Source organism: Podarcis erhardii, assembly GCF_964252035.2.
Source record: "Podarcis erhardii genome assembly, chromosome: 10".
NCBI classification, from domain to species: Eukaryota; Metazoa; Chordata; class Lepidosauria; order Squamata; family Lacertidae; genus Podarcis; species Podarcis erhardii.
In genome coordinates this window covers 45,980,636-46,004,282 of record NC_138500.1, presented here as the reverse complement: position 1 = coordinate 46,004,282, position 23,647 = coordinate 45,980,636, and the positions used below count along the sequence as shown (strand labels likewise).

Sequence of the window (23,647 nt, the reverse complement as noted above, 5' to 3'; positions counted from 1 at the left end):
TGGGGAAATGATGGTGTCAGCAAAGGAACAAGCAGCAAAGAAACAGCTTGCATCCCTGAACCAACCTAACCTCCACAACTGCTATTTGCAGCCAAAGGAAAGCTCCCACTTGGTGTCAATGGGAGTTTTGCTTCCATTACATATTTATTTAACCATTTGTTCCTTTAACAAAATGTATGTACTGCTTGGTCAATAAAAGACCTCAAAGCAGTTACAACTATAACAGGGGAAGAGGAACCAATCTGCTATGAAAAGGAAAAATGGCATAATGTTCTATAACACACACACACTCTCTCTCTCTCTCTCTATATATATATAGACTTTAGCCACTGGAAACTAAACATAGGCTCTAGGATGGGGGTGGTAAAGGCATGCTGTGGGCAGTGAAATAACCCCCTGATTCCTTACAATTAGGCTACAGTTGTACATAAATTAAAAGTTATTTTCAAAAACATCTACTTCCTCTGATTTACAGAAGATTCCTGGGCTAAGTCAGAAATTTATGTATGAGTAAACATATTACCAACTTTTTTTTTACTCTGTTGGCTCGTTTTGTACCTATTAAGCCAACAGACGTTTTAAAATATCTTGCACAGAGTGGTGAAGATTCTTAAGTGAATGTACTCTGCCTGCTTGACAGCAGTAATTATATGTATTCATTTTTTTAAAGAAATAAATTACATACCACTGTATCATAAAAGTATATCACAGCAGTTTGCAATATAAAAACAAAACAAAACAATAGCATCATAAAAAGTTAAAAACAAGTTAGAAGCAAAAGGAAATTAAAAACAAACATCAACAGACCACTGTGGGGAATGTACCCTTAATTGCCTGCATAAGCTTCCTGGAACGGAAAAGCTCTTAGCAGGCATTAAAAAGTGTGACACAGAAGGCACCCATTGATAAAGTACAGTGGTACCTCGGGTTAAGAACTTAATTCGTTCTGGAGGTCTGTTCTTAACCTGAAACTTTTCTTAATCTGAAGCACCACTTTAGCTAATGGGGCCTCCTGCTGCCGCTGCGCCGCCGGAGCACGATTTCTGTTCTCATCCTGAAGCAAAGTTCTTAACCCGAAGTAATATTTCTGGGTTAGTGGAGTCTGTAACCTGAAGCGTATGTAACCCAAGGTACCACTGTATAGAGAAAGTTTGACACAGATCTTCAGTCCCAGAGTGTGGATCTGCTTGGGCATTTTCTATATTAAAACTCTATGCAATTTTCATGATCAGGTTTAGGTTTAAAAAGCTTGCCCAATCTCAGCCCAGTTTATAGAACAATTCTATGCATGCCTTCTAAGAATTAAGTCCCACTGAATTCCATAGGACTTAACTCCCCGGCTAGTGTGGAAGGAATATGGCCAGTTAAGGATGTTCACAATATGTTAGTGCCTGCTAAGCCAAGGATGTAAACCTTCGCTATGTAGTCACGCAAGACCCTCTGTTTTGCATCCTTATGGCTCTTGGTAAGAGAGGTGGGTTTTCAACATTCATACACAGCACCTATGACCAGAAATTATAACTTGTATAGACTTGGTTTCTTAACTAATAGGATCAGCCAACCAATTCCAAGTAGCAGTGCTTTGGCTGCACAAATGGAATGGGAAGAGAAAGCTTTGAGATGTGGAAAAGCCCTTTGGCCCTTGTTTGAAGATGTGTAATCCCCAGTACTGGAGACAGATTATTATTCAAAGCTGGCAAAATGACTTTTTTTTTTTTAAGGGCTTACATACTGCTGCAGAGAGGAGTGGACAGTCTACCCCTCTCGCCTTTTCAAGAGAAACATGAGTGTATATGTGCACAGGTAAGCACTCTTGTTGCGCTGAACAAAGTCACTGGAGTTACAGAATAAATTTAGCTCACACAACAAAACTTTCCCTCTCTCCCCTTCCCCAAATCTGCTTGGGGCTTCCCACACTCCTCTGTAGCACTGCCAGGGATTTTGAGGGGGTCGGGAAAGAGCAGGTGAAGAGGAAATTCTGTTGGATGAGCAAAAGTCCCTTCTATCGAAGCAATTTCAGACTTAGCAGAGGCTCCACTGCAAACTTTTGTTGTTCTAACACAATGCCACTACATTATGTACCCCTCCTAGTATTTTGCAGATCTGATCCAGCCTGATGAAGGGATCTGAATAACCTGGAAGTTTGCTCACTAATTTGTGATGTTTTGGTTGGTTCTAATAAAGGTATTGCCCCCCCCCCATATTATTGATTTTGGGACACCTTCGCACACACCATGCTTTCAGTACATTGTACTGATAGTAACTTTCACAAGACAATAGAAGAATAGTAAAGATGTATCGCCTTGTAATGATGTTCCATGATCAAAACTGAACATATTAAAATTCACCTTCAACACTCCAGTACTAAAATGCACAAATTCTTGTTAATCCAATATTTATATTATTATTTTAGCAGCATTTGGTGGAAGGACAGGGTACAAATGTAACAACCAAAAGTAGCATTTCCACAATTCCCTTTAATGGGAAAAAGGAAGTTTTTTGAAATGTTTTAAATTATGCCTGCTTCTCTGCTCATTCCATACCAAGGGCACGGCAGTAGTAATAAAATGCAATCTTTGTAAATCACGCATATAAATTCAGGAGTAACAAAGAGAAGCTGAAACGATGCTTCATCGTGAAACAATGCCACCAGACAACACCCTGTACTTAGCAGAGACACAGACAGCACTCTTAAAGAGTTAGTTATCTGGGTCAGATTGTAATGGTTTCTTGAGCTGATATGAGGGGCAAAAGTAATGTACTGTTTCTCAAAGCAAATGGGTGTGTAATGAATATTTATGGGCACCAAATCATTAGAGGTGCAATCACACCTAGATTGCATCCTTCCTCTACCCTACTACAGGGTCCAGCTAGGTGTACAAGTTGTTTTAGCAAGGCTCACCTGAGTCGCAGCTCAATTCCAGCCATATCTATTTGGAACTATGACCCATCAGTTTCCATGGTCGTTCATTCCAAGTAAATGCAATTAAAATTAAGGTGTAAAAGGTGGGGAGGGGAAAAGAAGGAGAATGTGATCAGCTTTGCAGGAAACTTAACTCACATTTTCTTTATTGAATGAACTACGACTGAGACCTGAAACTACTGCAATATGGAGTACTCTTTTTGAGTGTTCAAGGCTCCAAACCGCCATGCATTTTCATAGAACTTCTGTTTAATAGAACCTATTTCTCACTCCCCCTAGTTTTCCACCCCCACAACAATTAGTCAGCACACTGTGAACACTAAGCATGTTTAGCCCTCACTGGGCTGTTCTTAGCTCCCATTGCCCTCACTTACACAGTTCTGTTTTGCTAAATATTTTTTGTATTACTGAAACATTAGGATCTCCACAGCCTGCTGAAAACTTGCTCTTGAGTGGATGGTGCTTCTTTGCCTCCCAAAGGGCCCGTACATAGAAAATGAGTTTGCTCTTAATATGTGTACAGAATTCAAGGTTTTGTTTAGGCACGCACACATCAAAATACCTCATGACGATGGGCAGAGGAGAAGGAATGGATCCAGGAACTGCAATAGGGATGCAAAGAAGGTGTCAAAGGAAGCTCGAGTGCCCACTGCCAGGGCTCACGGGCAAGGTTGGCCTCCACCATACAACCGAATGGCAAAACAGGAGAAAGTAAAATGCTACACTACAGTGCTTTACTCAACTGGGAAACAACGACACCCCACCTCCCGTTCCTGACACTGGTGATCATGTGGACCACTGCCATTCTCTTCTATGGGGAAAAGGAAAGCAATAGTTTGTATGCCACCTCTAGAGGACAGGTAGGTACAGGAACTAGAAGCACAGTGTGACCAACATAACGAAGCCAAAGTCTCATGTATGATGGGGGAACCTATAATGCAGAAGTATTCAAATAAATTGCCTTCATGCACACATTCCATAACTATTCTTCTACAATTTAAGCAGAAGTAGCACATCCCCATATCTCAAGGGCATTCCCTCTTGCAGAAATAAAGAATTCCCTGCTGGTCACTTGCTCACTGAGAAGAAGGTGGACTTGAAATCAGATGGACTAAAAATATGTATTCTGAATATGCCATTTATTTAGAGTTTCACCCATAGCTGCACACTACCATTCAGGATGTGCATATTTGCAAAGGGTAAGGGCCTTAGTCATTCCTAATCCCACATCTCCCTGTGCTCTGCTGTAGCTACACCATCAACTGATAAGCATTAATGAGTACATTCATCGAGAATTAGAAAAATTTATTTTACAAAAGTTGAATGACACTGTTGACCTCCAAAGCATGGTTCAGTTCCTTCTGCCTCTTTGGACCCAGCCTGATTTTAAGAAATATGTGCAAATGAATTGGCACAGCCATCTCTGACAAGAAGCCAAAAACTGTTGCAAAAACAATTAACACCAAGGAAGTCAATTAAAATGGATATGTGCCTATGTCTTTTTAAGTTGTGCTTTGATTAAATTATTGACAATAGGTAAGTGTAATACATTATTTGTGGGTTAATTGGTCTTTACCTCTGGAGAGGAATTTTGCATTGTTTTATTACCTGTGTATTTTATATGTATATATTACTTGGTACATGCCTGCTATATACGCATTCAAACACCTTTGATTGACAGAATTACAATTGAAAAGATTGCAGTCATATTTTCTTAACGCACCACATGTTGCTCACTTAATGACTATGGTATAATCCTCCAATGAACTCTTTTTTTGCATCATGATCTCAACAGACATTAATCATGAAGCAGAAGGATTCTGCATTACAATTAACCAACTTTTTTTCAGAATCCCTAAACTATGTAACACTAATGTCAGAATTATTTAAAAGCTCTAATTGAAGCACAGGGAAGTCACAACCCTACACATAAAAATCTATGTGCCACTCTGCCATGTTTTTCTTTAGAATCAGCAGCAGAGGGTGAGAATCATCCAGGCCAAGTAATTTTCAAAGCCACTGAAAGATATAAACACTCAGTGTTTTTCAGTAAAATGATGGCATTTTCTAGTGTAGAAACATACATGTGTATTTACTTGGAATATAAGGTACCAACTTCTGTGACTGGCAGAGCATGCCTAAATCAGGTACACCTCGCTTCCCATCACAGAGCTGCCACTTGTTCAGAAATGTAAAGGAACCTGCGTCCTACTATAAAATTTGTTCTACTGCAATGCACTCTACATGGGACTACCTTTGAAGGTGGCTCAGAAACTACAACTAATCAGAATGTGGCTGCTAGACTGGTGACTGGGAGCGGCTGACAGAACCATATAACACCAGTCCTCAAAGACCTACGTTGGCTCTCACTGTTTCCAAGCACAATTCAAAGTGTTGGTGCTGACCTTTAAAGCCCTGAACTGCCTCAGCCCAGTATACCTGAAGGAGCATCTCAAACTCCCATCGTTCAGCCTGAACACTGAGGTCCAGCTCTGAGGGCCTTCTGGCCGTTCCCTCACTGTGAGAAGTGAGGTTACAGGGAACCAGGCAGAGGGCCTTCTCGGTAGTGGTGCCCGCCCTGTGGAACGCCCTCCCATCAGATGTCAAGGAAATTAACAACGCTCTGACTTTTAGAAGATATCTGAAGGCAGCCCTGTTTAGGGAAGTTTTTAATGTTTGATGTTTTATCATGTTTTTAATATTTTATTGGGAGCCGCCCAGATTGGCTGGGGAAACTCAGTAAAAGAATGTTGTTGTTGTTTTGTTCAATTGTTCTTCTGAACAGTTACAAAATACGACACTGTGCATATTTCCCTTTAACATTTTCTACCCAAAATGATATAATCACAGTAGCTGCTTCTTCCTGTTGAGAAGCCTCTATGCATGCAATTACAGATTATTCCTAGCAAACCCAGATTAAATAGGATTAAGAGGACAGATGATGCACTTCTCAAGAATGTAACTTTATGCTGCTTCTCTTAGAATAACTGTGTCATTCATTAGGCAAGGAAAAACTATTTGGTCTTAATTTTACTATTACACTTGTTGGAGCATGGCATAAATTTGCACAAGTACAAATAACTTGGTCCTAAATGGGTTTTCCTGTGGCATAACAAATAGACAGAGTACTCTGCCTACCAGAACTCATCGGTTTATGTAGAGGTCAATTTAGATAGTGTGTTTTTAAAAAGTCACCATGTATTAAATGTAGCCAGCGGTTTATTTGCTGAGATAAAAGTTACAACTCATTAAATAAAAATAATTACCTCTCAGTGAGCAGTTGTTGGCAAACTTCTTACGTACTGTGATGAATAATTATTCAAATTTTGAAGTAAACCGGCACTGACACCTGTTCACAATGTCATTATTATGCTGTCCCACCTAAAGCTAATCTACATCTAGAGGACAAACAACACGCTACACAAGGAAGCCCATGATTTAATATCCTGTCTTTCTACTTCATAATGTGGGGCTACAAATTTGTTCAGAGCAGTAGCCAAGGTTATAGGGTTTAATCCTTTCATCTGTTCTGTTTTAGTAAGGGTAGGTGCTGGGAATGCAGGTTCCCTGTCTTCCACAGCTGCATTTCAGAAAAAACAACACATACACACAGAGAGAAATATCAGCTATGCTTCTCCTAGCATAATGTGTGGTTTGATCTTTATGCATCTGTTTGCTAGGGTAGTAAATGTGATTACTCAATTTCTGCCATGTTGATTAAAATGTACGTCTTAACCAAGTATTAAGATTGACTGCTTAAGTGGAGGTAGTCACCACGCAGTTTCTGCCTTCTCTCTCAAAAGTGTATATGAGCTGTACCATACTTAAACAGTACATCTACCTATAGAAGCAACTGCCTTCAGAACAAGTATACGATATACCTAAACCTAAGCAATTGCTATTTTGAAATTTCATAGAATAGCATGGAGAGAGGTGCCACTTACCAGCTATTGATATCATAGGGCAGGTACTAGTCAGTAATCATACAACGTAATTCCAAACAGTATGTTGAATTATAATAAGCAAGTTTTCTAGTGGGATATCAATAGCCACTAGCCAAGGAAAATGTAATTTGAGCATTCTGAAAGTGTTGTTTTCCCTCACAGCAAAATGTGCTAGCTGCAGAAAAGATATCTGGATACCTCTAAACAAATTGGTACCAATTGCATACTGATTGCATTATAAAGACAAATAATAATGTAGAAGGGTCCTTTGGGGGGGGGGTTAAAGTGGAACTTGTATCTTTAAAAAATAGCTTCAAGGCCCATGTATTGCAAAGTGCATTTTAAGTACTTAATCATTTCAGTTATGGGCTAAATGGCAGAAATATCCCCCAACCCATCCAAAACAGTTTGAATGCCAGACGCTTCATTCAGAGAAATGAAAATATACTGCGTTCGAGTGTACAGAAAATGTACACCTCAGCCCTAAACAAATTGGTGACCGACTAGAAAAGGTTGATCTTGGGTAGGACCTGTTGAAAATCCCACTGCTGAGATTTCATGGGGGTTTGGGCGTGGCTCACTCTGTCAGAAGCCACTGACATGTGGCAAGCTAAGTCCCATTGGCATTTCAGCCCACCAGACTGTACTCTTAGGGGAGATGACTGGCAGTTAATACCTCTCTCCCTACCCAGGCCAGTTAAATTTCCCCTTTGGTCCACGAATGCATAGGAGCCAACTCCTAGGGACCAACGTCCCTTCAGTCCCCCTCCCCCCAATGAAATTGGTCCAAGACACACACACACACACACACACACACACCCCGATTTGATGGGCATTGCTTTTGAAATGGTGTGGGTGTGATTGACTATGCAATGTGGGGGTTACCTGCTCCCCCCCTCCCAAAATTTTTTTTTATTCAAGTTAGCACCCTTTGGGAGGAGGAGAGCGAGAGAAGCAGGAGCCGTACCTCGCACCGACTTGCCAATGCTATATAAGTGAGCGATGTTGCTGTGGTCCTTCTGCACAGCCTTCAGGAAAGCTTCCAGCTCCTCCGTGTGGTGGTAGTTGAAGTCCAGCGCGGCCACCAAAGGGAGCAGGACCACGAGGCTGAGGGAGCCCATCTCCTGGAGAGAAGCAAGAGGAGAGAGAAAGTCAGGGCAGTGCGAAGAGAGGGAGGGGAAGAGGGTAGATAAGAGAGCCTAGGGCGGCACTGGAGCTCTTTGCCTTCTCCTCCTCCTCAGCGCTGGAGGCAAAAGTGGGACTCGGTGCCAGAGAGGCGCAAGTTCCCCGCAGCGCCTCCTTTACCTCAGAAGCAGCAGCAAAGGCGCTTCCCTCCTTGGAAGTCCGACGGGACTCGTCGCGCGCTTTGCTGCTGCTGCTGCCGCCGCCGCCCACGCTCCCAGCTGCTGCTCGCGCCGCTCCTGAGCGCAATCTGAGCCCGGGCGCTGCTCCAGGCGCTCCTGAAGAGGCGCTGGGCCAACCCCTCGTTGAGTGACGCCGGAGGCAGCCAGTAAGCGTGAGAGGGGACCCGCCCCTCACGCCCACCGTGTCTTTATCAGCCTGTGCGCCCGGCGGGCGGGCAAGTAGGGAACCTCGGAGCGGAAAGGATCGCGGCTGGCAAGTTGCTACGTGTGCAGGCGCCGGAAAGGCCTCCAGGGAGACCACCCCGGCACACTCCCAAGCGACAGAGTTGAATCACGCCCCGCTGCCGGTGATTGGCGCGCTTCTTCTCTAATTTGGATCCTGGAATTAGAAGGGGGGGACCCCCCGGGTCATCTATTCCAACCCCCTGCAATGCAGGGATATCGTGCAGTTGTTGCATGCAGGGATCGAACCTGCGACCTTGGGCCCTGTTTAGGGAAGCTTTTAATGATTAGCAGACCACTGTATTTTAAAACTTTGTTGGAAGCCGCCCAGAGTGGCTGAGGAAACCCAGCCAGATGGGCGGGGTATAAATAATATATTATTATTATGATCTAACCAACTGAGCTGCCCAGCTCTACCATAAGTCACAAACACATTCCACCACTGATTGCGTTGCAGTTTCTCGACAAAAACCAAACAGGGCCAAATCTGTGTCGTCGTCGTCCGTCCCCCCCAATGATACCTTGTTATTAGTATTCACATGAAAGATGACAGTGTAAGAAAGGCCCTCTGGATCAAAATGTCCGTCATCCTCATTTCTCAAAGAAGCTTGTCAGATGCCTACAAGCCGAACGCGCATGGGATGGTGCACTCTGGCAATCACCTTCCTCAGCAACAGGCATTCCAAGGCTGTGATGTTGCAGGAGGCACTAACTATACAGCACAGAGCCGTGCTGTCTAGTTTGCCATAAACATCAATGAATGAATTTGTTTTATCAAGCTTGGGAAGCTATCCAGGTTGGAGGCCATCACCGCATCTTGATGCAGTGAGTTCCTTGGTTTAACTATTTGCTGCAAGGGCTTCCTTTTGCCTGTCTTGAATCTCTAACCGTTCAGCTTCATTGACTGACTGCAGGTTCTTGTATTGAGAGAGAGAAACTTCCATATTACCACTTTCCCTGCACCACCAACCTCTTATCATTGCCCTCCTTACTCAATCGTTTTCTAGGCTAAAACAGCCCCAAACAGCCTGTCCTTCACAGACCCTTTTGCTCCGGCCCTTTATCATTTTTGTTTGCACCTTTCTGCACTTTCTCCAGCTTTCCAGTACATTGGTACCTCAGGTTACATATGCTTCAGGTTACATACGCTTCAGGTTACAGACTCCGCTAACCCAGAAATAGTGTTTCAGGTTAAGAACTTTGCTTCAGGATGAGAACAGAAATCGGGCTCCAGCGGTGCAGCATCAGCAGGAGGCCCCATTAGCTAACATGGTGCTTCAGGTTAACAACAGTTTCAGGTTAAGAACGGACCTCCAGAACGAATTAAGTACTTAACCTGAGGTACTACTGTATCCTTTTTGAGGCACAACAAAGACCAGAACTCTGCAAATTATTAAATGAGGTCATACCATTTGTATAAGGGCATTCTGATATTGGTAGTTTAATTTTAAACGATCTGCAACACGTAAAAATAATAATAATGCAAATTCCAACAGCTTTATAATGGGTTGACATTTTCATTAAGCTATCCACCATGCAATAAACTACCTCAATAAAGGTTTCTCTCTTGGAGATGAATCCTAGGAACTGTAGAGCTGAGGGTCGTCTAGTCTCAACCAAATTATACAAGACAAATGGCCATCCAACCTCTGCTTAAGAACCTTCAAGGAAGAAGATTCCATCACCTCTCAGGGTGAGTATGTTCCACTGGTGAACAACATTTGCTATCAGAAAGTTCTTCCTGATGCTTAGTCAGAATGTCTTTTCTTGTAACTTGAATTTATTGGTTCAGGTCCTAGCTTCTGGAGCAGGAGAGAACAAGCTCGCTCCATCCTCTGTCTGACAGCTGTTTGGGGGTCAGCATTTGCTATAGGCATCCTAGCAAAAAATAAGGCTCACTGATTGTTTGCTAAGTCAATGAACTAATACTTGAGAAAGAGGAGCGGGATGAATAATTTATCTGCATGTCACACACATATCAAGGCACTTTTAAAAGGTGCACACTAAATGTTCACATTCCCCAGTATGAAGTATCTAGTCCACAATGCATTGTGTACGAAACATGAGAGTTAACCCTTACTTAATTTTTTTATACAAGAGTTATCAGATGGAGAGTGCCTTTCATTTTTTTCTAAGGTTGTAGATTAGAACACATGTGAGAATTAGAATGCATTTAGAACACCGAGATAAGATTGCATGCTACTGTTGTTAATACCTGCCATGAATACTCTAAGCCCTAAGGCTTGGAAATACGAGGCTAGTATCCAACAAAGCAGAGGTTGCCAAGGTATGGATTTAGCACAATAAGTACTTTTATTATCCAAAGAAATCTCTGTGTTTGAAGTTGAATGTCTGTCCCCATGTGATGAATCAGAAAAAGAGAGTAGCTGGGAGTGAGGGAAGTTGCAGAACATACAGAGCTAACCTAAAGTCTTGCTCTGTGTCAAGCCTTTAGGTCAACCACAAGGCAGGGAAGCACGGAAGACACAGAACGCAATTAGCTTTTTATTAGCAGAAAATAACAACACAGTAGCGTCCTCTGGTTCATCTTAACCCAGCTGAGACATTGCTGAAACTGACCACCAGCCCCGCCCTTGCCCCCTCTAGACTCTCACTCTGGACCCCTCCAAAGCAGATGGAGGCTGTGCCAAGGGAGTGGGCTCCTCTTCTGGGCCTGTCTAGCCCATTGCTCAGCAACGTGCAGGATTCTCCTTGAGTAGAGTATCAGATGGGTTGTAGCAAGGGTAACCTCTGGTTCCTCTCTATCTGAGTCTGCACTCACACTGTGACTCTCAGCCTCTAACCCTATCCTGGGAGGGCCTCCTTCTCCAGACCCCCCGTGATGGCTCAGACCTCCTGCTTCTAGCACCTCTCAGCTCATCCCTTCGGCAGACTGCTCTCCAGTGTCCCACCACCAGGATCTAAGTTGTCTTCTTCTGTGTCTTTCCTGGGGGACTCTTGGCTAGGTGGTTCCCACTACTCTTCCTCATCCAGCCAGTCCCTGGCTACTATTACAGCCACTGGCTGATATTATACATCTATATCAGCCTTCTGTTGCATAACATAGACACAATCCAATGCGCACCCAACAGCAAAGTAGAAAACAAAACCATACCAGAAGGAATGAGAGGTGCTGTAGCAGCAACATGGGTCATGCTTGCAACGTCCATGGTAACTCCTGCACCACTTACCACTCATATCATTGTGTACCGATGATGCCCTCATATCATATCACCCCGGCAGAGAACACACTGGTGAACTCATGGCAACCAGAGAATTCCCCCATGTTGTCAAAGAACCTAGAACACACACCGAACTCTGCACAATCAGGTAGCCGGAGAGGAAACCACATTAAATAAGGGAAGACCCACAAGCTCCTAGTTTCCACTTAAATATGTAGGCAGTGCCCCACTAAGAACCAGGCCAACATATACAGCCAGGTGCCTGGAGAAGGAATGAGGAAAGCCCTTCACTCAGTTGGTAGAGGGCATGAATGGAGAACCCGCAGGTGGAGGCCAGAGGCCAGCTGTGGGAGCAGTGCTCCCATGTTGTCGGCTGTCGGAAAACTCCACATGGTATGTGCTCTGCTTCCCTTCCTTCCCAGCACATCCCATTCGTGTATCAGCCTTCCCAGTGGGTGCCACTTACAGCTGGTGCTGCTTCTGGAAAGAAGGAGCATTCTGGGTTCTGGGAATGATGATCCACCAGTCTCTAGGACACACCTAGAGACTGACACCCCATCTCCCTTAACTCAGCAGCACCTCTTCAACATGTAGGCATTTAGCAGAGGTGGCCTGCAAACTCTATTTTCCTTTGCTCCGGCATTTTTCGGGTGATTGTTTTTAGTGCGATACAAGTGTTTTGGTTTTTTTTAAATAGATTCTTTGCTTACAGTGCCATTTTAATCTCATTGGGCCTCCTTTATCCTCTGCTCCAAAGCATATGGTCCCCTGAGATTGTGAAGACAGAGATGGAGAACTTGTGGCCCTCCAGATGTTGTTGGACTACAAACCCATCTGCAATACTAGTCTATGTATTATGTGTTCCAGTTCACCTGGAGCAGTTCTAGTTAAGGTTTTATAAGCCCGGGAGCCCTAGAGCCCAGTGCGCTGAGGCCACTGAAGAGAGAGGTTTCTGGTGGGCTTTCCTTATGCCTTATCCGTGCTAAGCATTTGTTCTGAATAGACTGGTCACCATTCTTCATGTAAAGAACACCTCTTACACCATCAACCATTACCCTTCTTGCTGGGCTGATGGGAGTTCCTTCTAACTTTACATAGTCTTCTGCTTTTCTTTCAGAGGTCACTCAGCTCCATTTCATCAGCTTGCCTAAGAAATAAGTTGACCAGGCTGAATTCACAGTCCATAGGACTCTGGTTCCCAATGTGCTACTATTGCATGAGGATGGCCAGCTGGAAAACAGCAACAGAAGGTAGGTGTGTAGACCCAATTTTTCATTTACTCAGTAAATGTCCTTGATATACTATGGAAAGCGGCACTGTTCAGTTTTTTTCCATTCATTCCTCTTAAACTGAACTCATAGGAGGAATCAGGCTATCATAAATTCCATTGAACCGTATACTTAGGAGAAACGCACGCAGATTAGTGCAAGACAATGAGGAGCAAACAGATACAGCATTGCATATTATTGCCCCGATACCACTCAAAATACCAGAAAGGATTATACTGGGAGCCCTCTGATTGAAGTAGAACCTCTTTGTTTCAATCCAGCTGTGAAAAATCAACCTGTATATTGCACAACCCTTTGCTGCAGCTAGGCTAGCAATTAAAAATGACTTCCTACTGAAAATATCTGGTATTGAAATATTTTTCTAGTGTTTGGAATGATGGATCACTATCATGCCATGCAGGGATGAGTTAAGGCAAGCATACATGCTTGGAGCTGGGTGCATGACACACAAAGAGAGCCTAACCAATCACACTCTAGCGGAATTACAAGGAATGCACAGAGCAGTCGGACAAATGTGCAGTGTTCCTACATTTTGTTCTAGAAAAACAATGCAGTGCTGCTAAGTCTCAACTAGCAGCTTGAAGCTGGTCATCTGATTAACTAATGTTGTGGTCAGGATGGGGAAGACAAGGTAATCTACCACAGCACATGGACACAACTGCATATCATGATTCCAGCACACTCATCTGATAAACAGAAGATGATTGCCAGGTGTCTGGAGAGCAGTGTAAGTTTAGGTGCATGGGCTGAGTTAAAAAAGTAGGGTTTCGTTTTATGTGGGGGCAAACACAAATGTGTGGGGTGGGCCTATAGAAGACAAGGACATCATCTGGAGATAGAGGTTGGGAAAGAGATACAGTGGTACCTCAGGTTACAAACGCTTCAGGTTACAGACTCCGCTAACCCAGAAATAGTGTTTCAGGTTAAGAACTTTGCTTCAGGTTGAGAACAGAAATTGTGCTCCGGCAGCACAGCGGCAGCAGGAGGCCCCATTAGCTAAAGTGGTGCTTCAGGTTAAGAACAGTTTCAGGTTAAGTACAGACCTCTGGAACAAATTAAGTACCGTTACTTATCCCGAGGTACCACTGTATCTTGGGGCTTCTGATCTTGTCAGACTCTGGTGCTTTCAGCAATGAAAAACTAGCAGTCCTTTTTGTACCTGTTGCATATAAAAATAACAATTGGACACCTGATATCTCGCCCGCTGGGCAGTGCTACTGGATATGATACCTGCAGGTCTCATAATCTATCCCAGAGGTGGAGAACCTCAGGCCAGTGGACAAAATTTGGCCTGCCAGGTCTCTTCATTTGACCTGCAAGGACATTTTGGCCAAACCATGTCCACCCACCCTACACCTGACATGATTATGTAATATCAGGTGTGTGGCAGGTAAGGACTGGGCTTCAAAGGAACAACCAGGAGCTTAAAGTGAGCTCCTTGTGGATCCCTTGCTGGAGCAAGGCAGACTCCCACCAAGTGTCCCTTGCTCAAGGAGGGGGAAGCACTTTCCATCGAAACAGCTGTTAAAGTGGAAAAAGAATGTATCCAGTGGAAAATGACTGTCTCTCCTCCCAGGATGGGCCTTTCAAACACCCCACACGGTACTTTGAAGCCCTCCCATTTTGCCCACAGACATGTCTTTGGGGGGCACCAGGAGTAAATTATTCCTGCTGAGCAATGAGGTTCTTACAGGCTCTGGTGTGTTCTGGCTTCCTGGCTTGCCCTTTGTACAGCCTCATTTGTCTTGCCTTGTGATCCTGACTTCCTCTTCGGACCCAACTACTGGCTGGTCTCGTGGAAGTGTGCAGCGCAAGTTTCACTGCTAAGTTTCTGACATCAGGTTTAAAACGGTTTTATTTCAGGCCCTCATGACATGAATGGTGTTCTAAAGTTTTTTATTCTCCAATGTTTTAATTTACGGTCAAAATTGTGTATATTCTGTGTTTTAAGCCACCAGACGTGGTGAAAAGCTCAGTATACTTCTGAAAATCTATATTTTTTTAAAAAAGAACTCATCAATAGCAGCCCTGTGACCTGGCTAATAGCTCAGCAGAAAAGAACAAAGCAAGAGGATACAAGCATTGTGAAAAAGGAAGTTTAGGTACAATCCTATCCCAGCAATGAGCCTACATTAAGGATAGAATCGTTCTTTTTTACATTCTATCCATGAGAATGTTCCACTGGTTACACTCGCCAATTAGAACAAAAATAATATGTCAGTATGGGACGCGGGTGGCGCTGTGGGTAAAACCTCAGTGCCTAGGACTTGCCGATCGTATGGTTGGCGGTTCGAATCCCCGCGGTGGGGTAAGCTCCCATCGTTCGGTCCCAGCTCCTGCCCACCTAGCAGTTCGAAAGCACCCTTAAGTGCAAGTAGATAAATAGGTGCCGCTTTATAGCGGGAAGGTAAATGGCATTTCCGTGTGCTGCTCTGGTGCCGGTTCGCCGGAGCAGCTTCATCACGCTGGCCACATGACCCGGAAGTGTCTGTGGACAGCGCTGGCTCCCGGCCTCTAGAGTGAGATGAACGCACAACCCTAGAGTCTGTCAAGACTGGCCCGTACGGGCAGGGGTACCTTTACCTTTACTAATATGTCAGTATAACTGATGGGACATGGTGCTCCAATTTTAAACAGATCGGGTGGCATCTCTGGTGCAAACTTTAGGTAAAGGTAAAGGGACCCCTGACCATTAGGTCCAGTCGTGACCGACTCTGGGGTTGCGGCGCTCATCTTGCTTTATTGGCCAAGGGAGCTGGCATACAGCTTCCGGGTCATGTGGCCAGCATGACAGAGCAGCGCATGGAAACGCCGTTTACCTTCCCGCTGGAGTGGTACCTATTTATCTACTTGCACTTTGACGTGCTTTCGAACTGCTAGGTTGGCAGGAGCAGGGACCGAGCAATGGGAGCTCACCTCGTTGCGGGGATTCGAACCGCCGACCTTCTGATCAGCAAGTCCTAGGCTCTGTGGTTTAACCCACAGCACCACCCGTGTCCCTTGGTGCAAACTTTAGTTACCTACAAAATAACTTATCACTTCTAGTTTCTGTGAGCTGTATCTATACAGGACTTCTTCAAATGGATGGGGGGGAATTCAACATAGCACTATGCAGCTCACTCAGTCAGCCCAAGCATTTCTGCTTGCCTAACAGAATAATCTGACCCCTGCCAGTTAATTTAGGTGGGTGCAAGGTATGGGAAAGCCACATTGCACTAGCAGGAAGCCCTTGCATGGGCTTCTGCTGGTGGGGCACATTACCTGAATCCTGCCCACGGTAAATGCACAGGCTGCAATACTAACCCTATTCCATTGCTCCTCTGAACCAAATACTGTAGGAATTACTTCCAAGTAGGCATGGTTAGGACAGTGCTGTAGTGTATTTGCAAATGTCTATCTATCCTATTTATTTAGTTAACTGCCGTGCCACCTGCTTCTTGAATGGTCTCTTTAAATTTGAAGGTTCAGTATTGTTCCTCAAGATGTGTATGTCTTTAAGGGCCAGAGCAAATAACGAGACCCAGTTTTACAGCTGTGAAGGAGTATAGCAGGTGCTGTTAAGTTGTGTTAATTAAGCTGTGTCAGCAATTGGGTATAGTATATAAAGAGCAGCACCTAGCTGTCTCAGTATCCTGGGGGATGGGTTGGTGGTTGGGTCATGCTTGTTGATATATTTAGTGTAAAAGGAGTTTTTGTTTTTGTTGTTAAAACCTTGTTAAAGTTATTTTTTAGTTCCTTGTAATGCGTGGTCTCCCCAGCAAGCTTTCTGCAGCGCAACTAAACTGCAAATAGCCAACACTGCGATGATTAATGCTGATGTTTGATTGCCCCTTAAGGCCCAGCACTTCACAGGCTATTGAAATAATAGTCTACACCAAATAAATGCCTGCACCATATAAAGATACTGGAGTATTATAAAAATAAATGATCATAAAATATAGATGGGTGCTAAATGCTTACAATACCACAAGTTTTTCATAGTGATATAGTGGGGAGAAACACTATCCTAAAGTCACAGGTCTTTCTTAAGATACAATGCCTTGTTTCTTTTTTTACAAGAACCATTTATAGCTTAACTTTTTTTCCATTTCTGCAGTTTGGAGGAAACAGGGCAGAGATGGAATGCTGATTTGGCTAAGGTTCTCTTGGGTTTCAGAGATTCATATTATATAGGGATGGAGTGGGAGAGGAATAAAGGGAAAGGGACCCTGGGAAAGTCCACATAAACAATTAATCTTGCAAATAGGAGACAAATCCCCCTGGGAAAATGATAGTACGGAAATCATGAAAAGTAAGCTGAAAAACATCTACTTCTGTGTACAGGAAGAATGACACAGATGGTGTCTATTGACAATGTTTTTTTTCTCACGATAGATGTTTGTGTTGTCCTAACAAACCATTAAGACAAAATAATTTATCACTTAGCACCTCTTTTTTAGGGGGCCGGGGTTGTGTGCCCTCTACTGAAACATATAGTTATTTTGCTTAGGAAATGTAACATTTTTCTTGTTTTTTTAAAAAAATATTATTCAATTTATATCCTGCATTTATTTATTTATTATTTAAATTTGCATGCCGCTCTTTGTCTGAAGGTCTTAGGGCAGTTCACAGCATAAAAATTAAAAATGAAAACATAAGAGACGTGATAAAAACAAAAACAAAGCAAAACAATAATGCCCCCTCCCAGAAACGCATTTAAAAGGAATATAAAATGTTAATCAGCCAAAGGCCTGGTTTGTGAACATTTTTGCCAGGTGAGCTTCCCTGGGGAGCACAGGTGCTGGGTTCTGCCCAACTTTGTGACGTGTCATGTCACATGCATGACATGTGAGTGATGTCATGTGGCCGGCCACAAGGCCTGCCATGGCCACAGGGAGGACAGAATCTGTCGCAACTAGAGGGAGGCCCAGTGAGACCCACTGCAGGCCACAGAATATTGAGGGGGCCGGCCTCCTTGAAAATTTTGCTATTCCACAAACTGAGAGCCACTGCAGAAAAGGCCCAAGGTCCAAGTATTTCTGGTTAGGACATCCTTGAGCTGAATTAACATGATAACTGAACTACTGTACCATTCCCATGACAGCAAGGAATGATGTTTGTGTCAGTTTAGGCACAGCTTTGCATCTTTCACCTTGCATCTTTCACCTTACCTCAGGTTACATATGCTTCAGGTTACATACGCTTCCGGTTACAGACTCCGCTAACCCAGAAATAGTACCTCAGGTTAAGAACTTTGCTTCAGGATGAGAACAGAAATTGTGCTCCGGCGGCGCGGCGGCAGCAGGAGGCCCCATTAGCTAAAGTGGTGCTTCAGGTTAAGAACGGTTTCAGGTTAAGAATGGACCTCCGGAACTAATTAAGTACTTAACCTGAGGTACCACTGTATAGGCATCTAAGGAGGGCTGGTTTACATATTTCAGGGCTTCATAAGAAACAGTGGAGCAGCAGATGGAAACAGGCAGATGGATGCAGGTGAAGCACATCAATCTAGCCCTCTTCACCAGCCTTGATCTGCTTCTGTAGTGTCAGAGGAAGTGTTTTCTTAGACCCCCACTGATAGGAGAGCTGGGCCACAGAGCAGTCGTTGTCTCTCTTTTCCCAAGCCTCGAGGTTGTGGAGTTTTGTATCAGGGCCAGGTTTGGACAGTGTCCCACCAACCTGATGAGGGCCCCAACAACATGTGGGCTGAGCATGCACGGGGTGCAGAGGCTGTTCCACTAGCGTAGTTGTGGCACATCTCCAGACCTGGAGCAATGCAAGTATAGAATTGCTCTGCTAGACTGTACTATCATAAACTATATTATAATGCTCCATGATTATGCCAACACAGGGTGTCGATATTTCTCATATCTTTTGGGGAAGACCATTCATGGTGGTTTGGAAAGTAGGGTCTGAAATGATACCGTCACCATCAGACAATGCCCCACTGATTCACTTATAAAAGGCACTCTGTTGTGTTGGGGTGACATACTGCCTACCCTTACATTTCATTAACTGTTTAACCGGACCCTTTTGAACTATTCCTTCCCTCTTCTGGAGGGGAAACTTCCCTTCTGTTTCACAGTTCATGGCTTCTTCATTTTTCTCCTAGCAACCTTGTCAATACACTTCCCAAACACTGCAGGACTAGAGCCAAAACAGTTTAGAGCCATCATATTTGTGAAAAATGTCTATTCTTCTGCAACAGCCTCTCAATTGTTGGCTTAACTAAGGCTGGCACCCTGATGATTTATCCCTACTGGTATACCAAGACTAGCATTTCCTTTCTAGAATTAGTTAGCCAATTGGTTCTGGTTCATGCAGAAGTTCTTCCCTACTGTAGTCTGTGTAAGAATTAAGCTGAGAAATAACTGTGAATCCGGCATAAAGTTTTACATTCTAATCATTTTGTTTTGCTTGCTGGAGAGCAGATTTATAGAATTATATTAAACATGTGGCCCAGTAAAAAACAACAGAAAGTGAGTTGTGACAGTAGCTGTCAAGCAAAAAGGTTCTCCCAGGTCCCAGCCCTTTTACTTGATATCCCTTCACTAGAGATTCCAGGGATGTGATATAAGGCCTTCTCACTGCGCTCTCTCACATTTCCATCTGTCCATGGCAACACTAATTCACAGCTAGTAATTCCTCATATCTGCCAGGCAGAAATAGATTTTAATAATAATATAATAATAATAATAATAATTTATTATTTCTACCCCGCCCATCTGGCTGGGTTTCCCCAGCGACTCTGGGCAGCTTCCACAAAGACCAAAAGTACACTAAGATGTCAGACATTAAAAACCTCCCTGAACAGGGCTGCCTTAAGATGTCTTCTGAATGTCCGGTAGTTGTTTATCTCTTTGATGTCTGATGGGAGGGGGTTCCACAGGGCGGGTGCCACTACTGAGAAGGCCCTCTGCATGGTTCCCTGTAGCTTTGCTTCTCGCAATGAGGGAACCGCCAGAAGGCCCTCAGCGCTGGACCTCAGCGTCCGGGCAGAACGATGGGGGTGGAGACGCTCCTTCAGGTATACTGGGCCGAGGCCGTTTAGGGCTTTAAAGGTCAACACCAACACTTTGAATTGTGCTCGGAAACGTACTGGGAGCCAATGTAGGTCTTTCAAGATTGCACATTGTAGATTGCACATTGTCATCTGCATAGCATGCTCCAAGCTGTTCACCCTGAATGCAAAACTATGGCCAAGCTAGGTGTTCTCCATCTTACATTTGTGCAGCTGGCTATTCTTGCCTAAGTGTATTCATATCTAATATTGATCTGTCTCATTTTTGTAATGTATCTGTAACTTTTTTTAAAGCTATTTTTGTTTAAAATAAATCAGCGTATGGGACAGTCCAAATTTCCTCCAACCCCCATTAGTGTATGTGTATTCAACTGAATATTTCATATTTCAGAGTATTTCATTTTGGCCTGAGTATGTACAAAATAATAAATCCCAAAAGCTGCAAATGAGAAGAAGAGCAACTGCCATGTGGCAATGCACAAAACCAGCCAGTTGTTTTCATGAACACTTCATCTTGGCATTCAAACTTAAAAACAATACATTTGGTGAGGCCTAAGGGCCGTCTTTTTTGGAATGAGTCTTTCTTTGTCCTTTGGAAAACTGAGCAAGTCTTGGAAATACAGTATTGTCTTACGGTTTACCACAAACTCATTATAGCTTATTGTGCCACAAGAAGGAAATATGGAGTGAGCAAAAGCTCCTGTATATTTGCCCAAATAAATTAATGTACCCTGTTAAACTGCTAACCTTAAATGAACTTCTGTATTAACTTTAGGACAGCTTTTCCAAGTTGCTAACACAAGTAACAACTGAAGCATTCTGGCAGTTCAAACTCCATGGAATTGTATAGAGACACAACTTGCAAAGGGCCTCAAAATTAACTTTGCAGCCTAATTCAATTATTATGGCGGTCCAGTTTTTGTGTTTTGCCCTTTTTGGACCAGCAGATCTTGATGTTTGTAGGCTCTGCTCCACAGGCAAAGAAAATACGCAGTGATGACTACCAATTTGTATAGGTTTAAAAGCGGATTAGATAAATATAAAGAGGATGAAGCTATTAATGGCTACTACTGAGAGTGTAGGAAGCAGTATGCATATAATACAGGCTTCCTCAACCTTGGCCCTCCAGATGTTTTTGGCCTACAACTCCCATGATCCCTAGCTAGCAGGACCAGTGGCCAGGGATGATGGGAATTGTAGTCTCAAAAACATTTGGAGGGCCAAGGTTGAGGAAGCCTGCTATAATACAAGTTACTGGGGGAAAACAAGGAGGGAGAGTGTTGTTGTGCTCAAATCCTGTTTGTGGGTTTCCCAAAGGCTTCTAGTTGGCCACTGTGAGAGTAGAATGCTGACTAGATGGACATCTGGTCTAATCTGGCAGAAATGGAGATTTTATACTTTATGATCTGGAGGAAGGAATTGTATACTGTATTAGTTTTGAAGTTGGTTAATGTTACTTTAGCTTTAGTGACATCTACTGTGGCAACAGTGTATGACCATTTTACAGAGTTTTTCTTTTTTAAAATCATTCCCTTCAATTTCTTTAAACTATATATGGTCTCTGAATTTTTCTACAATCCATCTGAGACACAGTTATAATTCTTAACAGAGCCTGCTTCTTACTTATGATAGACAAGGCTGCACTTAACACACACACAAATTCAGGTTGTACCAAAAACTATTTGGGAAAAGAAACTACTGATTCTATGGATGAAAAAGTCAACAGATGGTTGAATCTATCTCTAATAACAAGCAGGTCCTGTGTGCAACAGCACAGTCCTAACCATATCTACTCAGAAGTAATTCATGTTGAATTGAAAGGAATTTACTCCCAAAGAAGTGGGATTAGGATTGCTTCTTCAGGGACAGAGCACAAGTAAAGGTATGCCTTATAGTCCTTATATTAGCAAAGATGGAGATTAATTTTAGGCAGTGCACTGCACAAGGTAAAGTTGCGGTGGGGAGCTGGTGGGCTGGATCCAGAGTCCTCCACTTTGACAGGCAGGTGGGGTGAGACTTATTTTTTTACAAGTAAGCTTATAGAGGACGGGGCTACCAGTATGGAATCCTATACACATTTATGTGGGAGTAAGCCCTATCAGAGGGACGCGGGTGGCGCTGTGGGTTAAACCATAGAGCCTAGGACTTGCCGATCAGAAGGTCGGCGGTTAGAATCCCTGCAATGGGATGAGCTCCCGTTGCTCGGTTCCTGCTCCTGCCAACCTAGCAGTTCGAAAGCACGTCAAAGTGCAAGTAGATAAATAGGTACCACTCCAGCGGGAAGGTAAACGGTGTTTCCGTGTGCTGCTCTGGTTCGCCAGAAGCGGCTTAGTCATGCTGGCCACATAACCCGGAAGCTGTATGCCGGCTCCCTCGGCCAATAAAGCGAGATGAGTGCCGCAACCCCAGAGTCGGCCACGACAGGGGTCCCTTTACCTTTAGCCCTATCAGAGAATGGGACCTTTAAGTAAACATGTAATGTCACACTGATTTGTGCCCAATTAAGTCATCCTTTTAGCGGTGGGATTTCTACTTGTGCAATGGAACTGCCTCTTTCTGCATGCCTCCTGCAATCTGTTCCAGAGTGATGGGGCAACTCCCCAAACAGGGTATGCTGGGAGAGGAAATCTTGTTGCACAAGCTGAAGTTCTTTTTTTCTAACAGGAGGATTTTGTTGGATACAATTCTTTGCTCCAGCCAGGGTCCCAGCATCATTTCTCTGGGTACAATGCAGACTTACAACACAGGGTCCTTCCACTACTTCTCCAGAAACAGGAAGATGGATCATTGTCCTTTAGCTTCCTTTATATTTATAAGCAGACATTGAAGTAAATACAGTACACACACATGCATGTATTGAATTGTAACACAAGGATGGGACAAATGCCCTTTACACAGTCCCTGGGATCTAATGTTAGTTCTTCTGTATCCTCCGGAGACAAGAGGCTTAATATATCATTAATATGTATTTGTAGGCCTTTGAATCCTATCAGCAGCACTGGCTTCCCGCTGTCGCTGGGATCTCAAATGTCCCCGATCATCATTATAATGTTTGTCCCTCCCTCTTGCTGCCAGTCCCTGTCGCTCACTCCTGGTTCCTCCTGCTGCCTGTGCATGGGACTAGCAGCAGGAGCGAAGGCACTCTGCAGCAAACAAGAAAGCAAGAGAGTTTTCTGCAAAAGCGCCTTCTCTTCCTCTTCCGTGTGCCAACAGGGAGGTCTGATCCAGCAGCTGACTCCTCCGAACGTTGCATGATCTGCTCTAACACTGTCTCCGATTTGCTCCAGCAAATCTCCAGCTGGGAAATAAGGGAAGGGCCAACAGCTCGCTGCTAGAGCACATGCTCCGCAAGCAGAAGGTCCCGGGTTCATTCCAGGTAAGGTCTGTGAAACACTCCTGTTTGCAAATGGCCAGCCATTGCAGAGTCTACTGAGCAAGGTGGCCAACGGTCTTACTCAGGTACTTTTCTGCCTAATATACACACACACACACACACACACACACACACACACACATATATAAACAACAATATATGTGTGTGTGTGTGTGTGTGTGTGTGTGTGTGTATAAATATATATATAAATATACATATAATTAGGCAGACAGAAAAGTACCTCGAGTCAGACCGTTATATATATATTGGCAACTCCAGCTCAACGACTGGGCACGGTATAGAGACACCACGCCCCCCCCCCTCGCTTTGTTTTTAAGGAACCTGCTTCC

At 43.8% G+C, this 23,647-nt stretch overlaps 1 protein-coding gene and 1 long non-coding RNA gene across 5 annotated transcripts in view; one reads left to right on the top strand and one right to left on the bottom strand.

Moving 5' to 3' along the window:
* CPM (carboxypeptidase M) overlaps positions 1-11,665 on the bottom strand; it is a 34,177-nt gene extending 22,512 nt beyond the window's left edge. Inside the window, exons 1-2 of one of the 4 annotated variants that reach the window (XM_081877749.1) lie at positions 11,645-11,665; positions 7,835-7,991 (exon numbers count right to left, since the gene is read on the bottom strand). In XM_081877749.1, the coding sequence (XP_081733875.1) occupies positions 7,835-7,988 (154 nt within the window). In that variant the 5' untranslated portion in view covers positions 7,989-7,991; positions 11,645-11,665. Of the gene's footprint in view, positions 1-2,902; positions 2,922-7,834; positions 7,992-8,172; positions 8,308-11,568; positions 11,617-11,644 lie in introns of those variants that run through there. The other 3 variants (XM_081877747.1, XM_081877748.1, XM_081877750.1) reach the window with 3 other exon arrangements.
* A 99-nt stretch (positions 11,666-11,764) lies between these two features.
* On the top strand, positions 11,765-23,375 carry LOC309350693. Its single transcript, XR_014160499.1, has 3 exons — positions 11,765-12,028; positions 12,753-12,885; positions 23,138-23,375. It is a non-coding gene; the product is annotated as an uncharacterized lncRNA (long non-coding RNA).
* Positions 23,376-23,647: the final 272 nt, after the last annotated feature.